The 25,602-nt window shown below is 38.6% G+C and overlaps 1 protein-coding gene across 1 annotated transcript in view; it reads right to left on the bottom strand.

Moving 5' to 3' along the window:
- Nucleotides 1-603: 603 nt before the first annotated feature.
- The window catches only part of OXCT1 (3-oxoacid CoA-transferase 1), a 105,739-nt gene continuing 80,740 nt past the window's right edge, over nucleotides 604-25,602 (bottom strand). Inside the window, exons 14-17 of the mRNA XM_082013454.1 lie at nucleotides 15,473-15,562; nucleotides 10,175-10,255; nucleotides 8,086-8,187; nucleotides 604-1,447 (exon numbers count right to left, since the gene is read on the bottom strand). Of these exons, the coding sequence (XP_081869580.1) occupies nucleotides 1,412-1,447; nucleotides 8,086-8,187; nucleotides 10,175-10,255; nucleotides 15,473-15,562 (309 nt within the window). The 3' untranslated portion in view covers nucleotides 604-1,411. The remainder of the gene's footprint in view (nucleotides 1,448-8,085; nucleotides 8,188-10,174; nucleotides 10,256-15,472; nucleotides 15,563-25,602) is intronic.

The raw sequence follows: 25,602 nt of genomic DNA on the forward strand, positions 1-25,602 counted from the left end.
CACTGCTTAGCACATGTATGATAGGCATGTATATACACACATTTATTTATGCATCTATATTTTAAGCCATTTTCAGTCACTTAATCTGTTCCAGTCCTGATGTCACACATTATGTCAGGAATTTATGTCAGGACTTTAACTGAAGTCTTTCACGTGTTCCTATTTATATGAATGACAGAAACCACTATACTTGGAGAGAGCACTCTGTTTTAGTAAGTGTGGATTTCAAATCAATTCATGCTCTGTGTGATAAACACATATTGTGCTGATTTGGCATGTGAGATCTAATGCTGTCATATCACCTATTTGCAGAAATAACAGTCATTTTGTAATTAATAAGAGGGAAAGAAAGGTCTTTATCAAATAGCAGAACCAGTATGAGAGAATGACTTTTCATTTTGATTGTCTCATGGTGTTCATCCTAGTTATCATGAGTTTGGTTTCCAAATTCTTTAGTTTTTGCCTTGATCGGCAAGCAGTGTAAACTGACTGCTTTTACCTTAATCAACTGTATTCCCTTCAGAAGAATCTTCCAAGTGCCCACAACATTCTCTTCCCGTTTCTCTGTGTAACACTGGAAGGATAGACCTCACTCCAGAAACAATCTTCATTTGCCTTTGAATGGGGGCTGGGGAGAAGGATTATATTGGGAGAGTGAGACCAGTTCACATGGAACAATTGTGCAGCTACCAGTTGTCTGCATGGGATGGAAACTTTTTAATCTTCCTCCTTCATACTAGCCCCATTCTAGTTTGTATGATTTAAGTAGAAGGGGTCAGAGTTGGGCTTTGGGAGGTGTAGGCTTCTTAATGCCAACAGACACACACCGTGGAAACAGCAGATACATTCAGGGCTAAGGACCCAGTTATTTCCAGCAGTATAAACAGACTCATTTTTGTCACAGACTCATTTAAAGTTTCAAGAAAAGGGAATTCCGTATTCCTGATGTCTCTCTACAGCTGTGTACATTTGCTATAGACCACTCCAGAAAAAATCCCCACACCTTTACAGGAGAATCGACATGGTAAGTGCTGTAGTTCCAGAGCAATGGAGTTACTTGTAATGACATCAGGAAAAGGTGAGGCACTCATAAGTTTTTCATGGTCATTTTCTGAATCTGTGTAAAAAGAGTAGTATTTGGCAGAGAGACTACAAGGCAATTTTTGACAACGTTCATTCACATTTTAGTAAAACATTATGAAAAATTTAGGGAATAAATTCCGCCTTCCATTAAAATTGGTAATGTTATGAAAGGAAAATACAATTTAGGCTGATAACTACCTGGAAACTACTTACAAAGCCTTAAAAAAAAAAAAAAGTAAAACTGCAAAACAGTCATCAATTTCTCTTCACTGAGCTCCCATTTGGAAACAAGCCTTCTGGCAAGTTAAGCCCAGTCTGTATTTCACGTTTAAATCTGCCTCATTGGTATTAGTTTTGGCGAAACCTAGCAAAAAGGAGGGAAAAACACAACAGTTGGCATACAGATATAGCAGTATAACCCACCATTCCCTTCTATCAGCTATGTGCCACTGAAGACTAGAGACACTGTATTTACTTAAACTGATATATTTGCAGTATTTCAGAGATAAACACTCCCACAACTAAACTTTCTGATGCAGGAATACAAGATACGTGTGGTGCTAGTATTCAGCCTCTAAACTTCATTTATTTTGAGTTGGGTTACTGATTTAAGAATGCAAGCAGATTCAACGAGGACAGCAGAACCTGTACTTGCCCCTGCTAACTGTATGGTCTTCTCAGATGGTTTCCAGTGCCAGCTGAAGGGATAGCTGAACTTAGGTGAAGCAGCTCCTCAACTATACAGTATACAGGATGGCGTATGAATGCAACCCCAAAATAGGCCGTGGCTTAATTAATGCACTGGCCCATAAATGGTCATAGCTTGTGTACAGTGCGGCTGTGCTTGCCATGAACAGCAAGAGAAAAGATAGCTGCAGATGGGCAATGGCTTCGGCCATCACCTTCTGATCCACCTGCATTCAGGCATCAATATGCTCAATGATGCAGAGGCAACAAAACAGATTATATTCAATACATGATTGAATTGGCATTGCAGTATTAAAACAAGTATTGCAAGGAATCTTAAACTGCTGATTCCCCTTCTTTGCTCAATAGCCAAGTTCATTCTGCTTTTCCTCCCCACCCACCAGGAGATAGGATGCTGTCTGTCAATGCTGGGTCTGTGCAGAAGTAGTCAACTGAGTTTTGGCACATGCGTATTAGCAGGGGAAATATAATCAAATGTATACATATATTATACACAAACTGCAGCTATAGTATATGTATACATTTGATTTTATTATTTAATTATGATATAATTCAATACTTCTAATTTTACCTCTTTTTTTTTGATTTCCCTTCTTCAATTCATATTCATTTGGTTTGTTTGATAATGATACAGCTTAATACTTTTAATTTTAACTTTTTTTTTTAACTTGCCTTTTTCTATCCACATTCATTTTTGTGTGAGGACACACTTATGTATTCTATTGTTTTAATTCCATATACTCGTAAAAATCAATTAGTGATATTTTAAGATAACCAGCAGGCCAAAACGAAAACACACTAAACCTGAATAGGAAACTAGATGAGGAAAGAAGATGTAAATGGGAACAGTACAGAGAAGACTTTGAAGAGCAGCAATGGTTGAACCCTGACTGCAGGTCTACACAAACATCCTGAGGAAAAGCTCTCCACAGAACATCCAAGCTTCTTTAAGTATCTCCTGTTCCCAGCCTGATTTAAATAAACACACCAGGATGAAGATCAAAAATAACTTACTTGTGATCATACTTGTTGAGGATGAAAAACAGTTCCACAGATAATCTGGCTCCTAGTTGATTAATGTGTCCCACTGAAATATCTCATACAGCATTCCTTCTGCCTCCTTATCCCACCCTTTTCACTTCACAGTACTGAACAAGCTAACTCATTAAACAATTATATATAAGGGCCTTCCCAAGCATTAAAGCCTCTTTCTTTTAGAGCTATAGGGCTATATTTTCTGTACCAGTTAGATTTCTATGTTATCCTTCCTCCAGCCACTATATATCATAATTTATAACATTATGTAAATGGCCACCAAGGAAAGCTTAGTTCATGAAGAATGCGTTTATTGTATCAAACGCTAATGAAACGTTTTCACTGGATGTAAACTGTTCATTGATTTTTCAAAGTTGTGTGTGAACTAGGGTAATAAATAGATGCAACAGATATAAGTGTAGAGGGGCTGGAGAAACCCGAGTGCACCAGCATTCCTGGACTAGTTCCAGAAATGTTTCAACATTTCTGACTCTAAGCGCCTATGTGCCTCACTTAATTTGGGTTTATTTCTGCCTCACCCAGGGATGGTTCATTGCAGTAAAGACAAAAACTGGAGGATGAAGATAGCACCATTAAAATCTGTATTCTGCAAATGACGAACGGCAATTACTGGAGGAAGTTATTGTTTTTCTGCTGTCGTAGATTTTGGTGCCATCAAAATCTCAAGTGTTTTACATTTGAATGAGCATATTATGTTAAATGTAATGTCTGCACATCTGATGCTAACAGCTGTCATTTGTGTGTACCACTACCCACTTCAGAAAGGGTCTGATCCCCATCAGTGCTTAAGTGCCACAACGCCTGCTAAAGATAACAGAGGTGGCGAGAGCCCAGCACCACTCAGAACTGGACCCAAGTACAACTGTTTGCTCTAAATAAAATGTGATTAAATAAGCAGAAAAATGCTAATGTAACAAAAGGAATGGTTCCTGCTTCGAAAACAAGGAGTAATCTAGTCTGAAATGCAGCAAGCCCCCTGAATCCACTGCTTTAAATCCCAGTAAAGTCACTTTGGTAACACCCTGTGCTAAGAGCACTGCATTTGGAAAGGGCTGAACGTGCTTAGCGCAGACTACCTTGCAGTACGCAGCCGCAGCGTTGATACTGCCTTACAGTACCTCCTAAGCAGCACATCCCTAATATTATTTCACTTACAGGAAGAACAGCTAATCTTGGAAGCTTCAAAATACTTTGCTAACGTTGAACAGGTAGGTGTACCGGGAGGAGTTTGCCCGGGCAGTCCTGCAGGCAGCCTCCGAACTGGTAAGAGGACGCAAGCCTGAGGGACTCCCTGCAAGTCAGGCTTGTGGGTTCCCTGCTTTCCAACCCCAAACTACGATTTTCAGCTACACAAACAAGCCCTGTGCTTATTTAGTTATGTTCCTTTATAGCAAGCAGTTCTTTCAAGGCCCGAAAGACACTGAGTTCTAATAGCTTGTAATGGCCTTATCAGGTGTGCAAAAGCAAGTTATTGTTCAAAAATTTAAAAACAGCCCCTCAAAAACAAAGACGACCAGTGTTAGCATATTTATTAAAATAAAAGTTGCTTATTCCTTATTAACTCCTAATAATTTGAAATTGCAATAAAAAGCAAACCACAATTCCAACATCAGCTTTTGTACAAAAATCTGTTCTTAATGTGACTTTTGCAGTGGGGGTGATTGATCAGGAAAAAACACAAAATCCGTTTAAAAATGGACTCAATTTTCCTCAAAGGAAAATGTACTTCCAGTAAATACAACCACATCCTCCATTATCTTGTACTCACTGGCTTGAATTTGGACAGTCTTTTTAAACATACAATAGTCAATTGCTATTCAACTACATAATGTTTCCTTGGCAGATATTTTTCCTAAACTCCATGTTACCTTTTAAGACCATTTTGTAAAAACAAGCTTTTACATTAAGAAAAAAAAGGGGAGTATGGGGAATTTTTATCCAGACAGACTTATCCTGATTATTTTTATAATGAAATACATCTGCAAAAGTGTGGTTCTCAGTCTGTTTTCTCATGGTCTCATCAACGGTATAAGCCAGTGCAACCAAACAGATTGCCTGCCAAGATGATCTATATGCTAGGCTACAGCAAATCTGATTTAAGCCTGCAAGATAAGCCAACACTTTGTCTTCACAGCACAGTAAAATTGAGGGCGAATTGTTTATTTTTGATATGATGCCAGTCTATAATGAAGATTGTTGACTCTAAATCACGTTTGCTTGACATTTTGTTGTTGCAAATGTCCTTTAGGATATGTTTTTCCAAGTAAGTAAGCAGGCTGTGAAAATGGGACTGGATAGCCAAACGTATCTCAAAGAAAGCCATACAGGCTGTAAAGTTCTCTCCAAAAAGTAGTCTGCATGAAAAAAGATAGCTACATGTAAAGGTACAGCCATCCCTTAAAACCTCTCTTGTAATGAACCTAGAGATGCTTGTTTTATTTCAGATCATTCACTGCATCCACTAAAAAAAGATGCTAGAAAAGGGTCAAGTCCTCATTTTCCACCCATTAGTTCTGTTTCAAACTAGCAAAACATATGATCCAAAAAACCTGCTTTTACTGTAGCAATACAAGACCACTAAAGTTTCTGTCACTGATACAAACAAGAACAAGATGTCTCATTCAGTGAACATAAATAATCACAAGTACAACTGTTACTCTTGCAAGGAAGCCCGAGGCAGAGTCTTGAAATGTGGAAAAAAGGACCAAGGATGCTACTTTATGAACAAATGCTTATTGCAATACTCAAATATCTATTTTCTGAATTCAAAAACTAAGTGAAGGAGCTGTACGTGTTTGCTGTGTATGAAAATCATGCCATCAAGGGCCCAATATTATACAACAGTGACCCAGTCCTGCTGTCTGGGTCACTGTGGCCTAGAAACATTCTTCTGAGGAAGGGAAGGAAAAAAAAAGAAAGAAAGGAAGAGCTAGCACTCTTCCATGCCACAGCTTTAATAAACAAATCATTGTGGTTCATGCTTTCCATCTGCTTGGTACTACCAATCAGTAGGTAATACTGACCCCCACACATACCCTGGCAGAGGTACATGCTTTGCCATCAAGCATTGCTTTGCAAGCATTTATGCAAGCCACATGCTTTCAAGATAAGTATATGAAAGTGCACAAACCAAGCAGCATCTACATTTGTAATGCCCACAGCTCCTGTAGTGCAGCTCATGATTTCATGCATGACCACGGCAACCATACAGAGCAGCCTGTGCTGGAGTTTGCCTTCAGGAGAACGAGGAAATGGTGCCTGTGAACTGTCCCTTCCCGATCCCAGCGAGACAGATCGCAGGTACCTAGGTGGTGGGTTGTTGCAACACCTCTCATCAATTGCTAACTTTAGGCTATCCTAACGATTCAAAATTTATACCACTCCTTTGTAACATCTACAGGAAAGCACTAAGGGACAGTGGGTGGTGCTAATCTTTTCTTTGGTCCTAATAGTCTTGCCCTGTCATAAACACTGTGCTGCTGTAAAGCTTAATCTCATGGCCCATCACTTTAAGCCTATAACTTCGTTCTCTGAATTCTTTGGTTGTACTTTCATTGCCTTGAGCATAGACTGCTGGACTTTACACACACACTCAATTAAATACATATATATTGGTCACCTGAACGAAAAAGAAACCAGCTCCTTCCAAACAAGCAGGCTTGGAACATGTAAGGACTGGTGTCTTCTGACAACAAAAGTCCTCTCCTGTAGTTTCAGTCTATTTAAATGCTTACACAACATGGCACCTTCCAATTCATCATGCAATTAATCCACAAATCAAAGACGCAAAAAGAAACAAAGTGACTGACTGAAATAAGATACAAACCTACAAGGTCATTTTTATGTTTTAATTTTGGTTGCTAACTGTTTGAGAGGCTGATCAGCCAAAGAAAAGTAAGTCCTGATACTATCAAAGTTTCAAAAATTTGATCATTTTTTCCTAAATCATAGTCAGAAACTGAATGAATCATTTCTTTTGCACACAGAATTGCTGCATATGGAAGGTTGCTTCCACTGTAAATTAAAAAATAATAATGACTTCCATAAAATGTTACATGGAAAATTAATAATGGAACAAAGTGATTTTGTGGCAGTTTCCTGCACTCTGCAGTTGCAGGTCACTCGTCTTTAACCGAACAACTTTTCTCAGATAAACAAATGTGTTTTTAGAAGTGAACAGCTCTTTATTTAAAATACTTAAAACTTCACAAGAAAAACATACACTATCATATTTAGTTATCAGAAATGCTCTCTTATGGACTCAGGAAATAAATAAAATTCCATAGGCTCATTGCTCAGAAACTTTTACTTACTGACAATAGTATGCTTAAAGCCTTAATAACAAACTCTTTCACATACTAACTGCTCTGCAGTCCCTCAATTATGTGCCCTAGCCCTGCCATGAAACTCTGCAGAGGAACAGTATTGCACTTAATTGCCAAATATTCCCAATTATTTTTACAGCAAATTGTATACTGTCATACTGCCTGTCCATGCCAAAAGAGGGCTAACCTGCCCCAAAAGACTTCACAACACAGAAGAAAAATTTCATAATGTGCATGTAGGAGAAGGCCATGAAGAAACTATATGCTATCAACCATACATAACGTAATCAGTTACAATCTAGTGCACTACAGCTTTCCAGCCAGTTTTGTGTTAGCGTTAAGTGAGACTTAAGAATGAATGTGAAGGTCAAAAGGCAGTGACTTTCTGGATTAATGCAGAGCACAAGTTTCATTTGTACGTGGAAATGGGAGAGAAAAAGCAAAGATATCAACACTACAGAATTTAACTGATTGGCACCAGTAACATGGAGTGGGCATGTATAGTCACCTCTGTTGAAAAGACTCACAACCCCACCTAAAGATAGCATGAAAACTTAGAACAAAGAGTTAGGTAAACGAACTTATATAGTAGAAAAATAAATATTCATCCACCTCTCAGATATGAATCAGCTTCCCTCTTCAAAGCATCACAAAAGTTCCCTTTCCACATTTTACTCTTAGTCATTCCTCCATCTCTTCTGTTCTTTCTAGCTTCTAATGCTTCCCATATAATCATACTAGATCAGCCCTAAATTATCTTCTTATTTTTACTGTAAATGCCACAGGTAATCTACCCAGCCCTCATCTATAAGGATGAAACTTACTGAATCTACAAGTCCTCATGTGATGAGTATTTGTGGCGAATATTTGTTCTGACACCAGACTAACTATGTTTGTTTGCAAAATGACTTACTGTGAAGTCACAGCCAGTGCTTTTCTTGATATCATCCACTGTCAGTCCTTCCCAGATTTCCACAAGGGTCAATCCCTTCTTCTTGTCCACATCAAACACAGCCTGTCAGATTCAAATAGCACACAATTAATTGTTTATTATCAAAACAGAAAACGAGGATGTAACTAGTAATATTGGTCAAAATGGTGTGCTGAAGTAGGTAGCATTCCCTCAGTAACAGAAGATGCCATTATCAATTGGTTTCATTTTTCACTTTTCTGACTGACCAATAAAGATTACTGCTACATTTCTTTGTACCTGAAAGAATCTAAGAGATGAGATGTGTTAGTTTTGTGGGAAAAATATGCAATTGTTCTTCACTGCATGAAATGAGGACCATGCCTTCTGCTCTAATCTGTTGAGAATTGAGAGGTCCAAAGGAAAAGGCTGAGATCTTCTTTGCTGCAAGAAGATGCTCACCAAGACACCATGAAAGAAAACACAAAACGACGTCTCCCTCATTCTTCTATTTTGTTTTAAGGCCAGTAGAGAGGTACAGAGTGGTTTATCACCTTTGTCACATTGTTAGCTTCTCCAACAGCTATTGCACACCCAGTGCAAATTTTAGTATTTTCAGAAGTTAGCAATGAAAGACAAGATTTCTTGTTGTATTTTTAATAGAAAGCCTGGGAGGAAGTGGCTGAAGGAGCGAAGGCTGTTCTTTCTGATGTCTTCATAAGGTATGCTTTCCACTTCCAAGGCTCACAAATGCATCAAATAAAAACATCTGTAAAACGATGTGCACTTTAATGGTGCCTAGCAGAAGGAGGTATACAGGTTACAAGCTAGTTGCCAGGGAAACCATAAGGCCTGTAGTCATTTTCCCTAAAAAAAAAAAAAGTCAGTAGCAAAAGACCTGTAAAGATTGAACTTGAAATGAAATTGAAGTCTTAAGCTCATCACAGAAGTGTACTAAAGTTCAGCTCTCCTCTGTGCACATCAGACTGATTTATGGGCTTGAAAAACCATAGCTCCTCTAAGCCTTAAAAGAGAAGCTGGGTGTACAGAACATACTTGCTAGGAAGCTAGTGTAGAAACAGAATTTGCAACACTATTCTAGGTACTGTTGTACATTTGTCATCTCCTAATAAAGCTACCAGATCTGACAAGTGATGACACTTAAAAGAAATTTCTGCTTGTTGTTTATTTTCTATTAGTCCTTGTTCACTCTCGTTTTTTTGCACCTTACATTTATATGTGACCAGTTAGTAGAAGACTGGAAAAACTTCCACATTTTCATTTATTTTCCTTTACTTTGTGGAGAAAAAGAACTTTAAATTACAGTAGCAATATACCACTAGGAGAAAGCAAATTCTACATCGGCACCTTTGATGCATTCTACTTAGTATGATAGATGGCTCACAGGGGGACTACTCTAAGCCCTTAAAAACATAAACACAGATAATAAAAGGAGTATGATTACAGCAAAAACCTTAAGTCACTCATCCTTTGCTGAAAAGATCCACTAATGTACTTAGAGCAGCAGCAATATCAGATGCTCACATGTACTTGCACTGGAGAGTAAATTGCTTCACAAATGGAATCAAGCAAGGACGAAAGAATTAGAGCCCTGCTACAGCTACAGGTTGTGTTTCTCTGAAAAAGTCTGTCATACACACCAAGGAATATGCCAACTGTCTGACATATACGGGCTACACAGTTGTCGCTCCACTGGAAAAAAAACGAGCTGTGATTACAGCTGTATTTGAGGATTTGTATCTCACTTGGTACATTTTCAGGCAGTGGAATACTTGAGGACAAATAAGGAAATACACACTTTACTTACTTCTCATGCATGGCATCTTTGTTATGAAGGTGTCTAAGAGTGTGGTCCAGTATGCTAGATGTCAATGGCAAAAGCTTTAAAAGGAAAAATATGAGCCACCAGACCTCTCCAAGTGAATCTTTACCCTTCATTGGCAACAGATACCAAATATATACTTCATTTTTACTAAGCTTTACTACTTTTACTCAGCATCGCTTCTTAGGGGATAAGAGGAGGAAAGTGTTGACAAGATTCAAGAAAAAGGATTCAAGGAAAGTACTTTACCTTCTCTGTAATGATGCGGTTTACACATTGTTTCCCAGTAAGTGGCAAATTGCACTTTTCCAAGATTTTATGGACATTGCCCTGTGTTTAACAATATACAGACAAACATTAATTTTCTAAAAACAACACAACTTACTCAGAATTCAAATATGTACATGAAAATCACAGCTGTAGCCATTCAGTGTTATTGAAACATTCACTGTACTCAGAACACTCTTTGAATTCACTTCCATGGCAGATTACATCTCTGGCAATTTGGGACAGTTGTTACTTAAATCCCACATACAGGGAGATGACTAATAAGAATTTCACTGTACCACTGAGTGGGCTCCTGAGTTTAGAAGTTCTGCATATTTCTGCTTAATAATTTTCATTTCTTGCTGCAATGTGAGGATAAGAGGTACATAGGATCTCACTGATGACACATAAAGGACAAAAATTAGCGGAAGACATTGCAGGCAGGACATTTCTCTGTCTTACACTTTATCACAAACAGTATTCAGGATCAGCCATACACCCAGGCATTTCAAAGCCCCAGGGCTCAAGTGCATAGTCATGCTCTGAAAACACTAGATCCAGTTTTTTTACCAACATTGAATTCCCATTCCTTCCATGTCTCCAGGAAAGCCCAAAAGCGGATTAAGAGATGAATGCAATATGCTCATCTTCAAGTGCTACACAGAAGTTACATTATCTCTGTTTTAGACAGAACAAATTAGCACGCAAAAATAGTAGAAAAGAATGTATACAGAGAAAATTGGATTTACTTTAAGGTACTTCCTTTTCTGGGGCATCACATGCCAGCTACTCTAAATCCTGGGAAAAGTACTACCTAAATGAGAAGACATAGCTTTTGACATGAAGTTGGATAGGTAAGATTTGGGTGGTGAGGTTTTTGGGTTTTTTCCTTCTCTTTTTTTTCCCCTTCTTTTTTTTCTTTCTTTTTTTTCTTCAGTTTTTTTGATAGGAGTTTACATATGGCTGTTCATCCTGCTAAATGAATGTAGGCTGCAAGAGCTCTGAATGGATATAAAAGAGTTGGATCACTACATTTTTAGTCAGTATTAGTAGGCGTTTTACAGAGATAGCATTAAGTGCACAATTCTCCCATTATCACATGGTTTTACTTTTTCGCTGATTAACAATTTTCAGTTATGTATTTCAAAACTCTCAAAGTATTACATGTGTCATTTAACCATCTGAATGCACCACTTTTTAAATTTACAATAATCAGTTTGCCTTAAGGGTTAACATAAACACAGGAACCACCTCTTAGCCAGTTTTACTCCTGAGCGATAACAAAATGAGCAATCCATGTGCTTTTGAATTTATGTTTTCCTGTGAAGAACTATTTCTTCATTCCAATTCTAATTATACTGGCAAGATCCACATCTGGTATCAAGGTAACTACTCTGATGAAGCTCACTCACTCTTAATGAAAATAATTACTTGCAACTACTTCCAATTGGCCTACTATATCTTGCCCATCTCAAGGACCTTTCTGCGCACTCTGCCTAAGAGCCAAGATTAATCTGTGCTATTTGTAGTATCTTCAGTTACATATCAAGTATACTTCTCAGCTATATGAAATGAAGTGTCTCTTCTTGGTACCCAATTGAGATCAAAATGCATGGACTTGCAGAGATGACAGCCTCAATGGCTCCTGTGACCCTGAGAAATGATACATTCCACTTAACATCTGAGCTGAAGATTATTATATTACCAGTTAGCTTTAAAGGCGACTTTTGGAAGACCTCCATCAGGGCACTTTCAGAATAGGAATCCAAATGCAACTGCATTAATGTTTACAGTCTGAGTTTATGCAGGATTTGTTCAGATAAAGGAAAAGACTGTTGTGTAGATACATAAAACATTCAGGTGTTTCAGACTGCTTTAAGTAAAAAATTCTGTTGTTTAAGAACAAAACTTAATCTTCCACAACACATTAAAATCAAAACTATTCACAATAATAGAATTAGTTTTTAGTTCACTGCTCCATGTTCCAGTCACATCCAAATCAAGTGCTTAAAGCTAGTTTCCATTCTATTTTTCTGAATGGTGTAGACAACATTTCACAACATGGAACAATTACCAGCCATGACTACTATGTTTTGCAAAATACGTCAATGATGGTATGGGAATAAGAACCTGACTTCTATTTCTCCGGCAGCATTTTAGCAGATTAGGCACAGATGCACAGTGACTGTCTAGACGTTAAATAACAACCTTACATTCTATTATTTTTCTTCATGGTTATAAACAAAATAGTAATTTATCAAAATATACGTTAAGAAATACTGTAATGAATTAGACCTAAGGTGCATTTCCCAAGTGTCTCACAGGGGCCTAAGCATATGGAGCAAAAATTGAGCCACCCTTCCACACATACGCTCTCCTGATTCCTGACATGCTGTGATGTACAGATTTCCTGAGCTAGAAACTGCTCCTGGGCAATGCCATTTAATTGTCACTGATGAACTCAACCTCATAAAACAGTTTAGCCCCTTTCCTATACACTTAATTCTTTGAGCTCCTGTATCATCCTGCTGATTATCCACAACTTCATTAGCTGGCTGTGAAAAATGTTTCTTGTTGTTTTAAACATGCTAGTTGCTAATTTCAGTTGGCTACCCCTACTTCTTTTATAATGCAGTGACTAGCCGTTCTGCATTCATCTTCTCCGTGACCTTATTATTTTGTGTATTTTTATGTTATCCTTTCTTAATAGCATTTCTTAAACTGAAGAGTCTTCTACAAAACTCGTATCAGGTTCTGTCACCTTTCTTCTGTACCTTTTGGTTTTCATGTAAAAATTTAAGTAACTAAAAATGTAAATACTTTGGGGCAGAATATATTTAGTTTTATCTGTAATATACTGCGTATCAGAGTTCAAAAAGAGGAAAATTCTTTGAGTATTTATTTGAGTGTTAAAACAGATACTAGTTTCACCCTCATAATTAAGTGTAAATTACATTTTGCCCGCACAGCAAGGACTCCGCCTATTGCTATGTTTAAAAACTGCAACGTGTATTGAAGGGAGAATGCACTTTTAAACTCTCAGAAGATTTATTTTAATGTTTAACAAGCCATTACTATTATACAAAAAACTTGAAAAGGATTAAAAGATCCTTCACAAGATCACAAATCAGACAAAATTGACTGCAAGAACTACCTATTGCAGCAACTCTTGAACAAGTTCGTTGAAGGTACTGTATATATCCCATACCTTCCACTCTACTTCCAACCATCAAATCTTGACTGCTTTTGATTTACAGGAGACTTTCGTGTCTAATGATAGATTTCTTACTACTAATTTGGAGGACAAGATGACAAAAATTACCCTATACTAACAAGACAGCAGACACAACAATCTGTCACAGTACATCCACACGTTTCTTTCACTCAGTAGCACTCTGGGCTTTGAGCAGGACAGAAGATTGCTCCTCTGATGCATAGATACAGGTGCAAGAAGCTTGTGAGAAAATCTTTGGTGTAAAGAATTAAAAAGCCATGAATATAAAATTGGCTCTATAAGAAGCAGTCACCCCAATAAAAGGCTTCTAACTTTCAGAACTGGTCTCACGGGTGCTATATTTGGTTGTGTATTTAAGGAAAAAAAAAAAAAAGAGAGGAGCACCTGTAAACTGTAACAGCAGCTTTTGATTTCTAAACATTACATTTCCATATTTCATCACCTTCACTTTTGAGCAAACAAGAATCAGCAGTATAAAAGACCCCAAAAAGAGGCTAGGTAAGAGGAGAGTGCCAAGAATACCCTCCATTTTAAAATACAAATAAAATGAAAAATCATGCACATAGCTTAGTTTTGAAGTGCTTTCTTACAGAAGCAGTAGAAATAATTTATGAAAGCTTGTAACGGGCTTTCTAGAAGTGCACACCAGGCATCCCATGTACTTAAAAGCCCAAGTTATGTATACATATGCCAAATAAATAAGTCTACGCCTGGACTACTTGTAACAGTGACCCTGTCTGTGTTTCCATCTTTTTCAGGTATCAGTACTCCTACTGGCAAAAAAACAACATGCAAACAACTTCCAAACACTTAACTGATAAAATATGTTGGTAATAGTACTTTTAAGACAAAAACTGGCATGAATAATTACACTGTGTGTAGACTCTGAGACTTAACCAAATTCCACAGTAACTACAAATTCAGCATAAATATTTATTCAGCTCACATTAATACCTGAAGTGTGTGTCGGAGCAAATGGATAATTACATATCCAGTTTTCAGGAGGCTGTGATAAGGATGCGAGTCATAGAGATGAATTTGCGTTGCACTTTTGTTTACTTATTTACACATATGCACGTGAAAACTATTGGGTCAGGCTCAGCCGTGTTACTGAAAATGTGCCCCCTTGAGATCACAGCTTAGTATAAATCGTGAAACTACTATATATTTCAACTTTTTTTTAAAGTGAAAATTCATTCTTCAAATCACATTTAAAAAACACACAACTGTTAAAATATTAGCTTTTATGTTTACTGTAGTTTACCATGCAAATTCCTGATGCTTGCCCTTACATATTCTAACAGGGATATTATCTTGAATATACAACTAATTCTTATGGCACACATACAACAAATTTGGAATAACAGAAACACAGAAATGAATCAAAAAGTTAACTTTTTAAACATTGGGTATAGTTCCCCAAAAGTAGAGATTTTTGTCCTTCAGTCCACTTTTCTCATAGTTTGAACAGTCCCATTTTAGAAGTTTCAAATAAGAAGATTCCTATGACCTGTTGTGGGAGACTGTTTATGTCTATAAAACTCCCCCCACATGGAACCTCTATCACATAATGATGTAAGGCAGCCTGCAACTCATCATGCCAAAAAGATTATTCTATTAAGCTGTCAGTACCAATTTGACTGGCAACTTCAAAGATAAATATCTTTCTATCAAAACAGGTATTTAACCATGGGGATCCTCATTTTTCAAATTATTCTGAGGCAAGGAGTAAAACCTCTGGGGTAGCATCTACTGTAACTCTGGCAACTGCCACTCATTAAATTTGCATGAAGTAACTCAAAAATGTGTGCATCTTTTAAACATCAAGTTAATATTTCATTTTTTTCCATGGTGGATGATCCTCCACTTACAAGAAGAAAGGAACCATATTAACCTAGCCCCCTGTTGCACCTCCCATAATAACTAACAGCAAAACTGTCAAATCCTCACAAAGTAGCAGAATGAATATAAGATGCCTTTTTTTTCTTCTACTTTATTTGGTACAGCACAAACCATTTATTTAGAAAGAAGCAGCAGAGCCTTACCTTGGCTGAGTGCTCCATGGTGACAACCACTTTGGTCTGTGCACTGGATACCAGGTCCATGGCACCCCCCATTCCTTTCACCATCTTACCCTAAAATTAAATTTTTAAATTAATTAATTTAATTTTTTTCTTTTTTTAAGAAAAAAAGGTAGAATATATTGGCTGCAATGACAACACAAGATATGCACCTTTTCCTGCATAGAAAGCCCACTTGTTTCATCACCACTGTATTCACACACTAACAAAGCTTTACCAGAGTAAAAACAGCCGTCTCTTTCTAGGCTCTATACGATGTAAATAGGGGAAGAATGATGAGTGGAATAAGGATTCACTGCCATGGCTGATGCCCTGTGGTGTAACTTAAATCTGAGTAGTACCATTGGCTTAATGGAAGTCCTGACATAGCAGGGCGATGAATTCATGGTTCTGACATTAGAAAAGCAAAGTGTTCATTCTCCTGTTGATAGAAATGTCACTAATGGCTCAAAAGAAACCTTTGCTTATGCAACGTAGCAACAAGAACATCTGAGCACTCTCCACCTGCCAGTTTAGTAAGCCATGGCTCATACCACTGTATCGGCACAAACTGATCTTTCTGTTTTCTTCCAGATGTCAGGATGTGACTTCAGAACATGGGCAAATAAATGAGCGTGGAACAGTATTCACTTCTGTTTGTCCCTCAAACCAAGCAGTGCTTTCTGCTTCTGTGACTCATTCTTCTCTTAAAGAGTGTCAGAACTGCACCTGTTAGCACAGCAGCTGTGTATTACGGCTTGGTGTTTAGATACCTCTATTTTTACTGTCCGTAATGCTACAGCATTCAACTCTCCCTGCTTAACTGAATGCACCTAATCTTGGAAGGTAAGAGGTCCAGACCAGGCACACTTCTGATGGGAAATGACCATAAATACTGGTCTATCAGTTCTACCAGTATAAACAGAGCAGCCATTTTTGAACAAACACTGGATCCCAAAAAACAAAGAAGGCAACAACCTCATATGCCACTCCAGAGTTGCTGAGGAGGGCAGAAAGAGGAGTGGAACATCAAGGCACCTGCATGATAGGGCAGGTTAGTAGGAAACACGAGGCAAGAAATTTTACAGATTAAAATAAATTTATTTCTGTCTTAAGTGCTTTGTATTTGCTCTTTTTTTTCTGGTTATTATCTGTAATTAAAATAAATGATGGACAGTAATACAATGTATGCTGCTTTATATATAAAAACTAAAAGTATATGGTTAAACAACTGGAAAACTTCCTAGTATAAAGCTTTTATCCTATGCTTCCTTTTATTAGCTATGTGATTCAGTACATTACTAGTATTGGTACCTGTGGTCCATGATATAAAATATATGGAAGAGACTTGTTTCATTAAGCTGCCAGGCATTGGTCTCTTCATCATTATGGTCTCGTGATCACAATGAAGGGAATATAAACACACTCCACACCCCCCAATAATCATATTTTCTTACTGTTTGCACAGTGAAGAATAAATCACATCTTCCTGTATCTATAAACAATCTCTTTGGTATTTCTCAGATCCGATTAATATTTAATATTAATCACACTAATTAACATCACTACTAAATATTTCTTTGCAAGTACAAACCTGAAAGGAATGAGAGTTTATGTCTGTCCTTAATTTCCTGCCACTGCTCAGATCATTCTCCATCCTACCTGGAAATACAGAGCTCTTACAGACACTGCAGTGACCTCTCACCTGCCTGCCAGAGGCTCGCTGAGAAGATAATGCAGGGTAGCTAAAGACGGTGGATTATCTCCCCAGTAACTCAGAATATGCTTGCATTGAGGACTATGCTATCCATACACCTGTCCTGACAATGCCATTAGTTCATTTTCCAGGCCTTTTACTTCTATTAACTAGTAAAGACCTACAGAAACTAGGAAATACCCGAAGAAATAAGTGCTGACAAAGGACTGACAAATCTACTGCTGGAGGCACTGTCAGGACTGAGAGAAGAGACTTCACTCCTTTGAGTACGCAGAAGCAGGAAAATGCAAGTTAAGTCAAAGAGAAGGACTTAAGGGCCTTTAAACTGGGGACCTTTAAATTGCTACATCTGCTCCTCCTCTTTAGGCAAACATACTCATCACTGCAGGGTGCCTGGTAAAGCAAATCAATTAAGTATTAACCCAACTAGCCAAGTAATTACGTGCTTTTATTCTGAGGAATATCCAAAGCATAAGAGCCTTATGTCACTCTTGGTGCATCTACCAAACTTACAGAACTTGCACTTTCCCCCCCACCATGCTGGCACAGGGGACAGCTGCATCCTAAATTTGAATTGAAGTGCTCGAGACTAAAAGGTGATTCCCAAAAGACATTTTGTTCCTTTGTGCCTAGGGTATGCATGCACACCAAAACAGTTCTGATATTTATAAATACTGCACATTTACAAGCAACAAGCAATTTATGTTTCTTTTAAATTTTAATAGCATATTTAATTGCATCTGACATAAGTCAGACTGTTTTATTTGAATACTTTGCATGTAATATGCAGCCTATCATAAAAATAAACATTTTCTGCTCTTGAAGACCCCTTGCGACAGCCACCTCTGCTGTGAAGTCTCTGAAAAAAAGTAAATTGGGTTTACAGTGCTGGATACTGGCCGAAGTGTGAACTACACATTTCAATTTAATAAAATGTTAATTTTTATTTTTGATTGAACAGGGAAAATTGCACACAGTAAAACTGTTCACTCTTGGTTACTTAATAAGGCATTTAAGTGTAATGTAATAACCTGTACAAAGCTCAATTGTTTTAATTCCTTAAAAAAAAAAAAAAGAAAAAAAGAGGAAATATTTCAAAAGAGCAATTGCTAAAGTACATTTGCAGGTTTCCTGCTCCTTCTCACGATGTTGGTAAGGTCCAGGGTTTGCATGCCCCTTCCTTGTTCATTTTTTAAGATGACTTTAGTTAATTCCCAATTACATTGGTGCTGCTAGCATAAGAAACCAGAAGGAAAGACCTAGTTCAGTGGTAGAGCACTGGTAATTTGAAAGACTATTATAAAGTCCACTTCATCAGCAAGAGCTTGCAGTGAGAAGAGAAGTTTTTTGAATTAGCCATGTGCTTCCTGGGAGGTCTAATACTGGCAATATTTCTACAGAGGGTTAGGTAGAGGATAGAAACAAGCTGACAGTTTCCTTGTAGCTTCTCAGTTACCATAAAAAGGTCCATATGGCAGAGAGCAATTCTGCTTTTCCCACTGTGCTTCATCAGCAGTCCTTGCTAAGTCTCAGTCCATCTTGGAATGCAAGAGATGGAAACTCATGAATCTGATGGATTTTTTAATTTTTTTTTTTAAATTAAAATATTAACCTCTTCTGCTTCTTCACAGCCATAAAACTACACAAAATTAGTGGAACTTCTTATAGTGCCTACTTATTGTAAAATAAATTAATTTGTTACTATGGTGATTGGGCATCTTTAAGAAAATATGAGAGAAGGGTACATATTTTCTCATCTGATGTCGTCATACCTGAACATCATTTCAGTGCCAAAATACAATATTAAAGAGCCTGAGAAAGTAATTTAGCCAAAAAGTAATTCCTAAACAGAAACCTTCCTGTTGGTTTGGTCACTTGTAGCACCCAAGACAATCTGTGGCATTCCAGCAGAAGCTTGTGAGTACTCCAAGGTAGGTGAGACAGTCAAGATAATCTTCAAGAGAATGTGAGGTTTTTCCACAACGGTATTGCAAGCTAGAAAGATGCTATAGCAAGCAAGGAAACAATTTATAAGAAAATCCAAACAGATTAAAAAGCGGTGTCTGAGAGAAAAGACTCATAAGCCTTCAAACGCTGTTAAGGTCTTCAATTCACGCTGGTGTCTTACAGCTTTCCTCTGTATTCCCAGGGGGGAGGACTTTTCTTCCATAACTCAATTTATAGCTACTCCCAACATCATAGGATAAAATGCATCTCAACTGATTTGGTTATGTTAAAAGAACGTAATCTTTTGAGACAAACACATATCACACCAACAGTACAGCAAAGGAGATGCTAATGATGTGTTCAAGAAACAGTGAAAACCTATCAGTGGTACATGCAGAATTTGAAGGATTAGAATGCAAATAAAATAAAAGCTTGAATAATTCAATTTAAAATTGTATATTAAAGGACAGACAAGGTGAAAATGTATATCTGTTCGAAAAGAAACTGAGCTACTTCGCTGTTAAAAGTCCTTGCCCATGTTTCCAACTTCCCTAATACTGTATTAAATAAATAGCATTTAATCTGAAATTTCTCTTTCCTTCCATTAAATAAAAGAAAGAATACATATGCCTCACACTATGCTCAAAGTTAGTAAAACTACTATTTCGAAAACTCTTAGAGAAGACAATGAATACTCCTAGTTTAAACTACAATTCTCATGCAGGCTTCCCATTCAATCTGAATTTTCAGGCATCCTCCTGGAAGACCTTGAACAAGCTGCCTAGGATGAGAATATAAAGATTTTAAGAATGTCAGTATAGTCTCTGGTGGCCACAGACACAGACTAGGTGGCAGGTACAGAATCCATCACCAGTCTCAGCTTCCTTATGAAAGGAAATACTGATATCATGCCAGGGACAGCTGCTAAAATTCAGAGCAACTGGAAGTGTATGAACTCCACAGAGAAAAGCAGAAATGAAGGTAATGCAGTGGATACAGTGTATTTCCATCACCCTCACTAATGGTGCTAATGCTGCAGTCAAAAGGATGAACTTAGGACCCCTTTGAAGTTTTCTGCTCTGCCCCGCTCTGCAGTAGTAGGTATGCACGACTAACATAGTCACGCAGGGCTCCCTCCCCATATAGGTACTGTCTGTCTTCACAGATGTACCAGCTTCAGATGATACACAGAGCACAAGCAAGGTGGTCATCAGAGCCACATATAACTATTTAACAAAAATACCTCATCAACTGTTGTGAGGTTAGATGTGGTGGGTTTTTTTTGTTTCAGGGATGCATATTAGCACAGATCTTAGCTTTGTACAATAAAGATACCAATCAGAAGGTAATATTATAAAAAATAAGCATAAATCTAATCTAACTAATAAAAATGTGAATGACAATCCTTTGCCCATTGCTAACAATCCTGCCCACTGTTTAAATGAAAGGTACATTTATAGTTGATTCTAAAATGAAAGCCATAGCTCTTTTGGATTTCACCTTCCATTTCTTCAGTGAAAAAGACTGGATGAAGACTGTATCAAAAAAGATGGATAAACCTGAAGATTAAGTGTTCTGAAATGTACTTCTTTGTCCTATTTTCCGCTGATTTTATGTCTTTATATGGCACAATTACAGAATTATTGTAATCATACTGTCAACTATGACAGCTAGATTAGATTTTACTCAGAGAATATGACTGAATAAACATTACCAAGAAACACTGGGAAATCATTAATGGGATTTTTAATCAGTAGAGTTGATAACGCAAAAACACAACGAAGAGTTAATATTGGCTGAATGCAACAAAGCTGAGTATACTCTACATGCACAACAGGGTGAAGATTTTTTTTTTTAAAGGATGTCTGAAATAAAGATTTAGTTTTATGGCTTAGCTGTATAGAAAATGACCTGATTTTCAAGAATGCCAACCAGATAGCTCCTAACATGAACATAATGAAAAGCAAAATTAAAAAGTAAGTATAATTTTTGAAAGAATAGAACATAAGTTCTTGCATGACTGATACTTCTTGGCAAAATTTATTAATAACTCTTCCCTAAAATGTAGCATACACAAATATGTGCACTAACTATATTTATATTTTCACTTTCCGTAACCAGAAAATTAAGACAGCATAAAATATGTGCAATGAAAGCTGGTCAAATTTCATTCCTTTATTCTCCTGTAAAAATAACTTGAAATAATTGCTGTCAACAGATTCAAATGACTGAGTGAAATTCAAATGGCAGAAGTCTCACAATTGCTATCCCTTGTTCTCATGGGGGACTTGAACTTACCAGACATCTGCTAGAAGTACAACACAGCAGAGAGGAAACAGTCTAGGAGGTTCCTGGAGTGTGTGGAGGATAACTTCCTGACACAGCTGGTAAGCGAGCCCACCAGGGGAGGTGCCTTGCTTGACCTGCTGTTTACAAACAGAGAAGGACTGGTGGGAGATGTGGTGGTCAGAGGCCGTCTTGGGCTTAGCGACCATGACATGATAGAATTCTCAATTCTTGATGAAGTAAGGGAGGGCCTCAGAAAAACTGCTACCATGGACTTCCAGAGGGCAGACTTTGGCCTGTTCTCAAGTCACTGGTTGAGAGAGTCCCCTGGGGACAGTCCTGAAGGGCACAAGGGTCCAGGAAGGCTGGAGAGTCTTCAAGAAGGAAATCTTAAAGGTGCAGGAGCAGGTGGTCCCCATGTGCCGTAAGATGAGCTGGTGGGAAAGATGACCGGCCTGGCTGAACAGGGAGATTTTGCTGGGACTCAGGGAAAAGAGGAGAGTTTATCACCTTTGGAAGAAGGGGCAGGCAACTCAAGAAGAGTACAAGGATCTTCTTAGGTCATGCAGAGAGAAAATTAGAAGGTAAAAGCCCAGCTAGAACTCAATCTGGCCATGGTCATACGGAACAAAAAAAAAGTTTTTACAAATACATTAACAACAAAAAGAGAGCTAAAGAGAAGCTCCATACCTTATTGGATGTGGGGGGGAACATTGTCACCAAGGATGAGGAAAAGGCTGAGGTACTTAATGGCACCTTTGCCTCAGTCTTTAATAGCCAGACCAGGTATCCTCAGGGTCTTCAGCCCCCTGGGCTGGAAGACAGGGATGGAGAGCACAATAAACTCCTCATAATCCAGCAGGAAACAGTTAAGGACCTGTTAAGCCACCTGGATATCCACAAGTCTATGGGCCCTGATGGGATCCATCCAAGAGTACTGAGGGAGCTGGCAGAGGAGATTGCCAAGCCACTCCATCATTTATCAGCAGTTCTGGTTAACAGGGGAGGTCCCAGATGACTGGAGGCTTGCCAATGTGACACCCATCTACAAGAAAGGCCGGAAGGAGGATCCTGGGAACTACAGGCCCGTCAGCCTGACCTCGGTACTGGGGAAGATTATGGAGTGGTTCATCTTGGCAGCGCTCACAGGGCATGTGCAGGACAACCAAGGGATCAGGCCCAGCCAGCATGGGTTCATGAAAGGCAGGTCCTGCTTGACCAACCTGATCTCCTTCTATGACCAGGTGACCCGCCTAGTGGATGAGGGAAAGGCTGTGGATGCTGTCTACCTGGACTTTAGTAAAGCCTTTGACAGCGTCTCCCACAGCATCCTCCCGGAGAAACTGGTGGCTCGTGGTTTGGACAGGTATACTCTTCACTGGCTGGATGGCCGGGCCCAGAGGGTTGTGGAGTTAAATCCAGTTGGCGGCCGGTCACAAGTGGTTTTCCCCAGGGCTGTTTTGGGGCCAGTCTTGTTTAATGTCTTTATTGATGATCTGGATGAGGGGATCAAGTGGTCCCTCAGTAAGTTTGCAGATGCCACCAATTTGGGTGGGAGTGTTGATCTGCTGGAGGGCAGGAAGGCTCTGCAGAGGGATCTGGACAGGTGGATCAATGGTGGATCAATGGGCTGAGGTCAACTGTATGAGGTATAGTAAGGCCAAGTGCCAGGTCCTGCACTTGGGTCACACCAACCCCATGTAACACTACAGGCTTGAGGTGGAGTGGCTGGAGAGCTGCCCAGCAGAAAAGGACCTGGTGGGTACTGGTTGACTGGCTGAACATGAGGCAGCAGTGTGCCCAGGTAGCCAAGGTGGCCAACAAGCATCCTGGCCTGTATCAGCAATAGTGAGGCCAGCGGGAGTAGGGACGTGATCATGCCCCCATATTTGGCACTGGTGAGGTTGCACCTTGAATCCTGTATTCATTTTGGTGAAGGGTCTGGAGAACAAGTCTTATGAGGGGTGGCTAAGGGAACTGGGGTTGTTCAGTCTGGAGAAGAGCAGGCTAAGGGGAGACCTCTTCGCTCTCTACAACTACCAGAAAGGGGGTTGTGATGAGGTGGCTGTTGGTCTCTTCTCCCAAGCAACTAATCATAGGACAAGAGGAAATGTCCTCAAGTTGCACCAGGGGAAGTTTAGATTACGTATTAGGAAAAATTTCTTTACTGAGAGAGTGGTCAAGCATGGAACAGGCTGCCCAGGGAGGTGGTGGAGTCACCATCACTGGAAGTGTTCCAAAAACGTGTAGACGTGGCAATTCGGGACATGGTTTGGTGGGCATGATGGTGTTGGGTTGACGGTTGGACTTGATGACCTTAAAGGTCTTTTCCAACCTTAATGATTCTGTGATTCTGTGAAATGAATACAGTGAGAAACTGCATTTCAGGAGCAACTCAAAACAGTCTGTGACATGCTCCGTTGAAATGTATTTGCTTTACAGTCATGAATGTTATTTCACTGTAATGGGACAGTTAAGCCTTCCATTTACCTTTGCATACCAGTTCCAAAACACACAGCATAGCAATAATTAGATATTACTGCCAACATAATACTACTCTCACTTGAAAGTTATGGTTCCATATGGTGGTCACAATTATTACCACTAACCCACAGATCAGGAGTCTTTTGACATATGCTCGTACTTTTGAGACAGGCAGAATTTCCTCAGCTGCTCTTATTATATAGATGCCTAATGCATAGCTGCCAGTTCCCACATTGAAAATTTAAGAGAATATGAATAAAATACCGATAGTGAGCTCCTACATTCCTTTCACGCAGTCTGAAGAGAAATAAACACAGAAAAAATTGATAGAAAAAGCCCTCAATAAGGTGGAAGAAGTAGAGCTAACACAAGACGCTCCCTTTCTCTTTTGAGGCTCCAGGACTCATTCTGATGGTGGTAATCACATGCTGCAAGGTCTCTGCAGGGCTTCCAGACACGTGTTTGTTGGGAGAGAAGCAGTAAGATAATATACTGCTGTAGGCTTCATTCCAAGACATGTGTCTGCAAAAACCTAGTATCTTTTCATATTAAAATAATATCCCATTGAAAGATAGGTTTCCTGAAAGGAGTGTCTGGGTAACTGAAGGTCCTGTCCTTCTCATTTCTTCAATTACTGCTGTATAAGCCCTACTCAGTCACGTCCTAGACACCAGACAGCTTCACATTACTACTAAAAGAAAACCAGTCATTGAACATAATTAACGTGTAGATTTTCTATTCATACAGAATTTATCTAATTTGTAGTGCTTAATTCATTTTACAGTTAAAGTATGTTTCTCAAAATTTCTTGCAATGCTGTACAACTTGAAACAAAACATTTACAGCTTGATGCACTCATTGCAACAGAAATACTAGAAGAAGTGTTACTAGACAGTGTGTTTGGATTCAAAATGAAAATAAAGTCTTGTGGAAAGACACTCCTATTCAAGCAAAGTGGCAAACAGCCTGCAACAAGGGCACCTTGGTGAAGACCTAGAGTGCTCTCAGGCATTCAGGGATAACATGTCCTTTCTCCCATCATTAAAAATGGTACTTTCGTGTCAGAAAAGATCTTGCTGTGGAGCCCTTTGTTCTGATGTTTGGCACCACAAATAATAATTAAAACCAAAAATAAACCCAAAAAACCCTTTTGCAGTCACATACTCAGCTGGTCTCTGCCAGTTTACCTTAATTTTAAAAACATCCCTCCCAATGAACGTGCAGTTCACCTCATGGTGAAAGTGTCCAAAACTACAAAAGATGTAATTTGAAGCTTTGCAGAAAAACTACCAATAATGTATAAAATTATATTCCTAACGCCTTAGGTTATACTGACCTCTACAGATGGTAAAGTAAAAGATTTATACTAAATTTGCACTGGCTCTCCTCATGCCTTCTTTTCAGATAGTCTTCTCTGATGAAGAAGCTTAGAATTTTTCTATCATTTTCTTTCAATTTATTTCACTGTTAATGCTTTAATCCTTCATGTTTGGCTACTCCAAGTCAGAGCATTAAAAATTAAGGCTGCTGCTTCTAAAATTCAAGGATTATGTAGTTATTTATTCCAAGAACAATCCAGATTTATGTATCCAAACTGCATCACCCTGCAGAAATTACATCACTCTCTTCCTCAGCCCCCTAACTGCATTACTTTAGCTATCCAACGCTAATTCTATACTCC

The sequence above is a fragment of the Phaethon aethereus genome, assembly GCF_964289735.1.
Source record: "Phaethon aethereus genome assembly, chromosome: Z".
Classification (NCBI taxonomy): Eukaryota; Metazoa; Chordata; class Aves; order Phaethontiformes; family Phaethontidae; genus Phaethon; species Phaethon aethereus.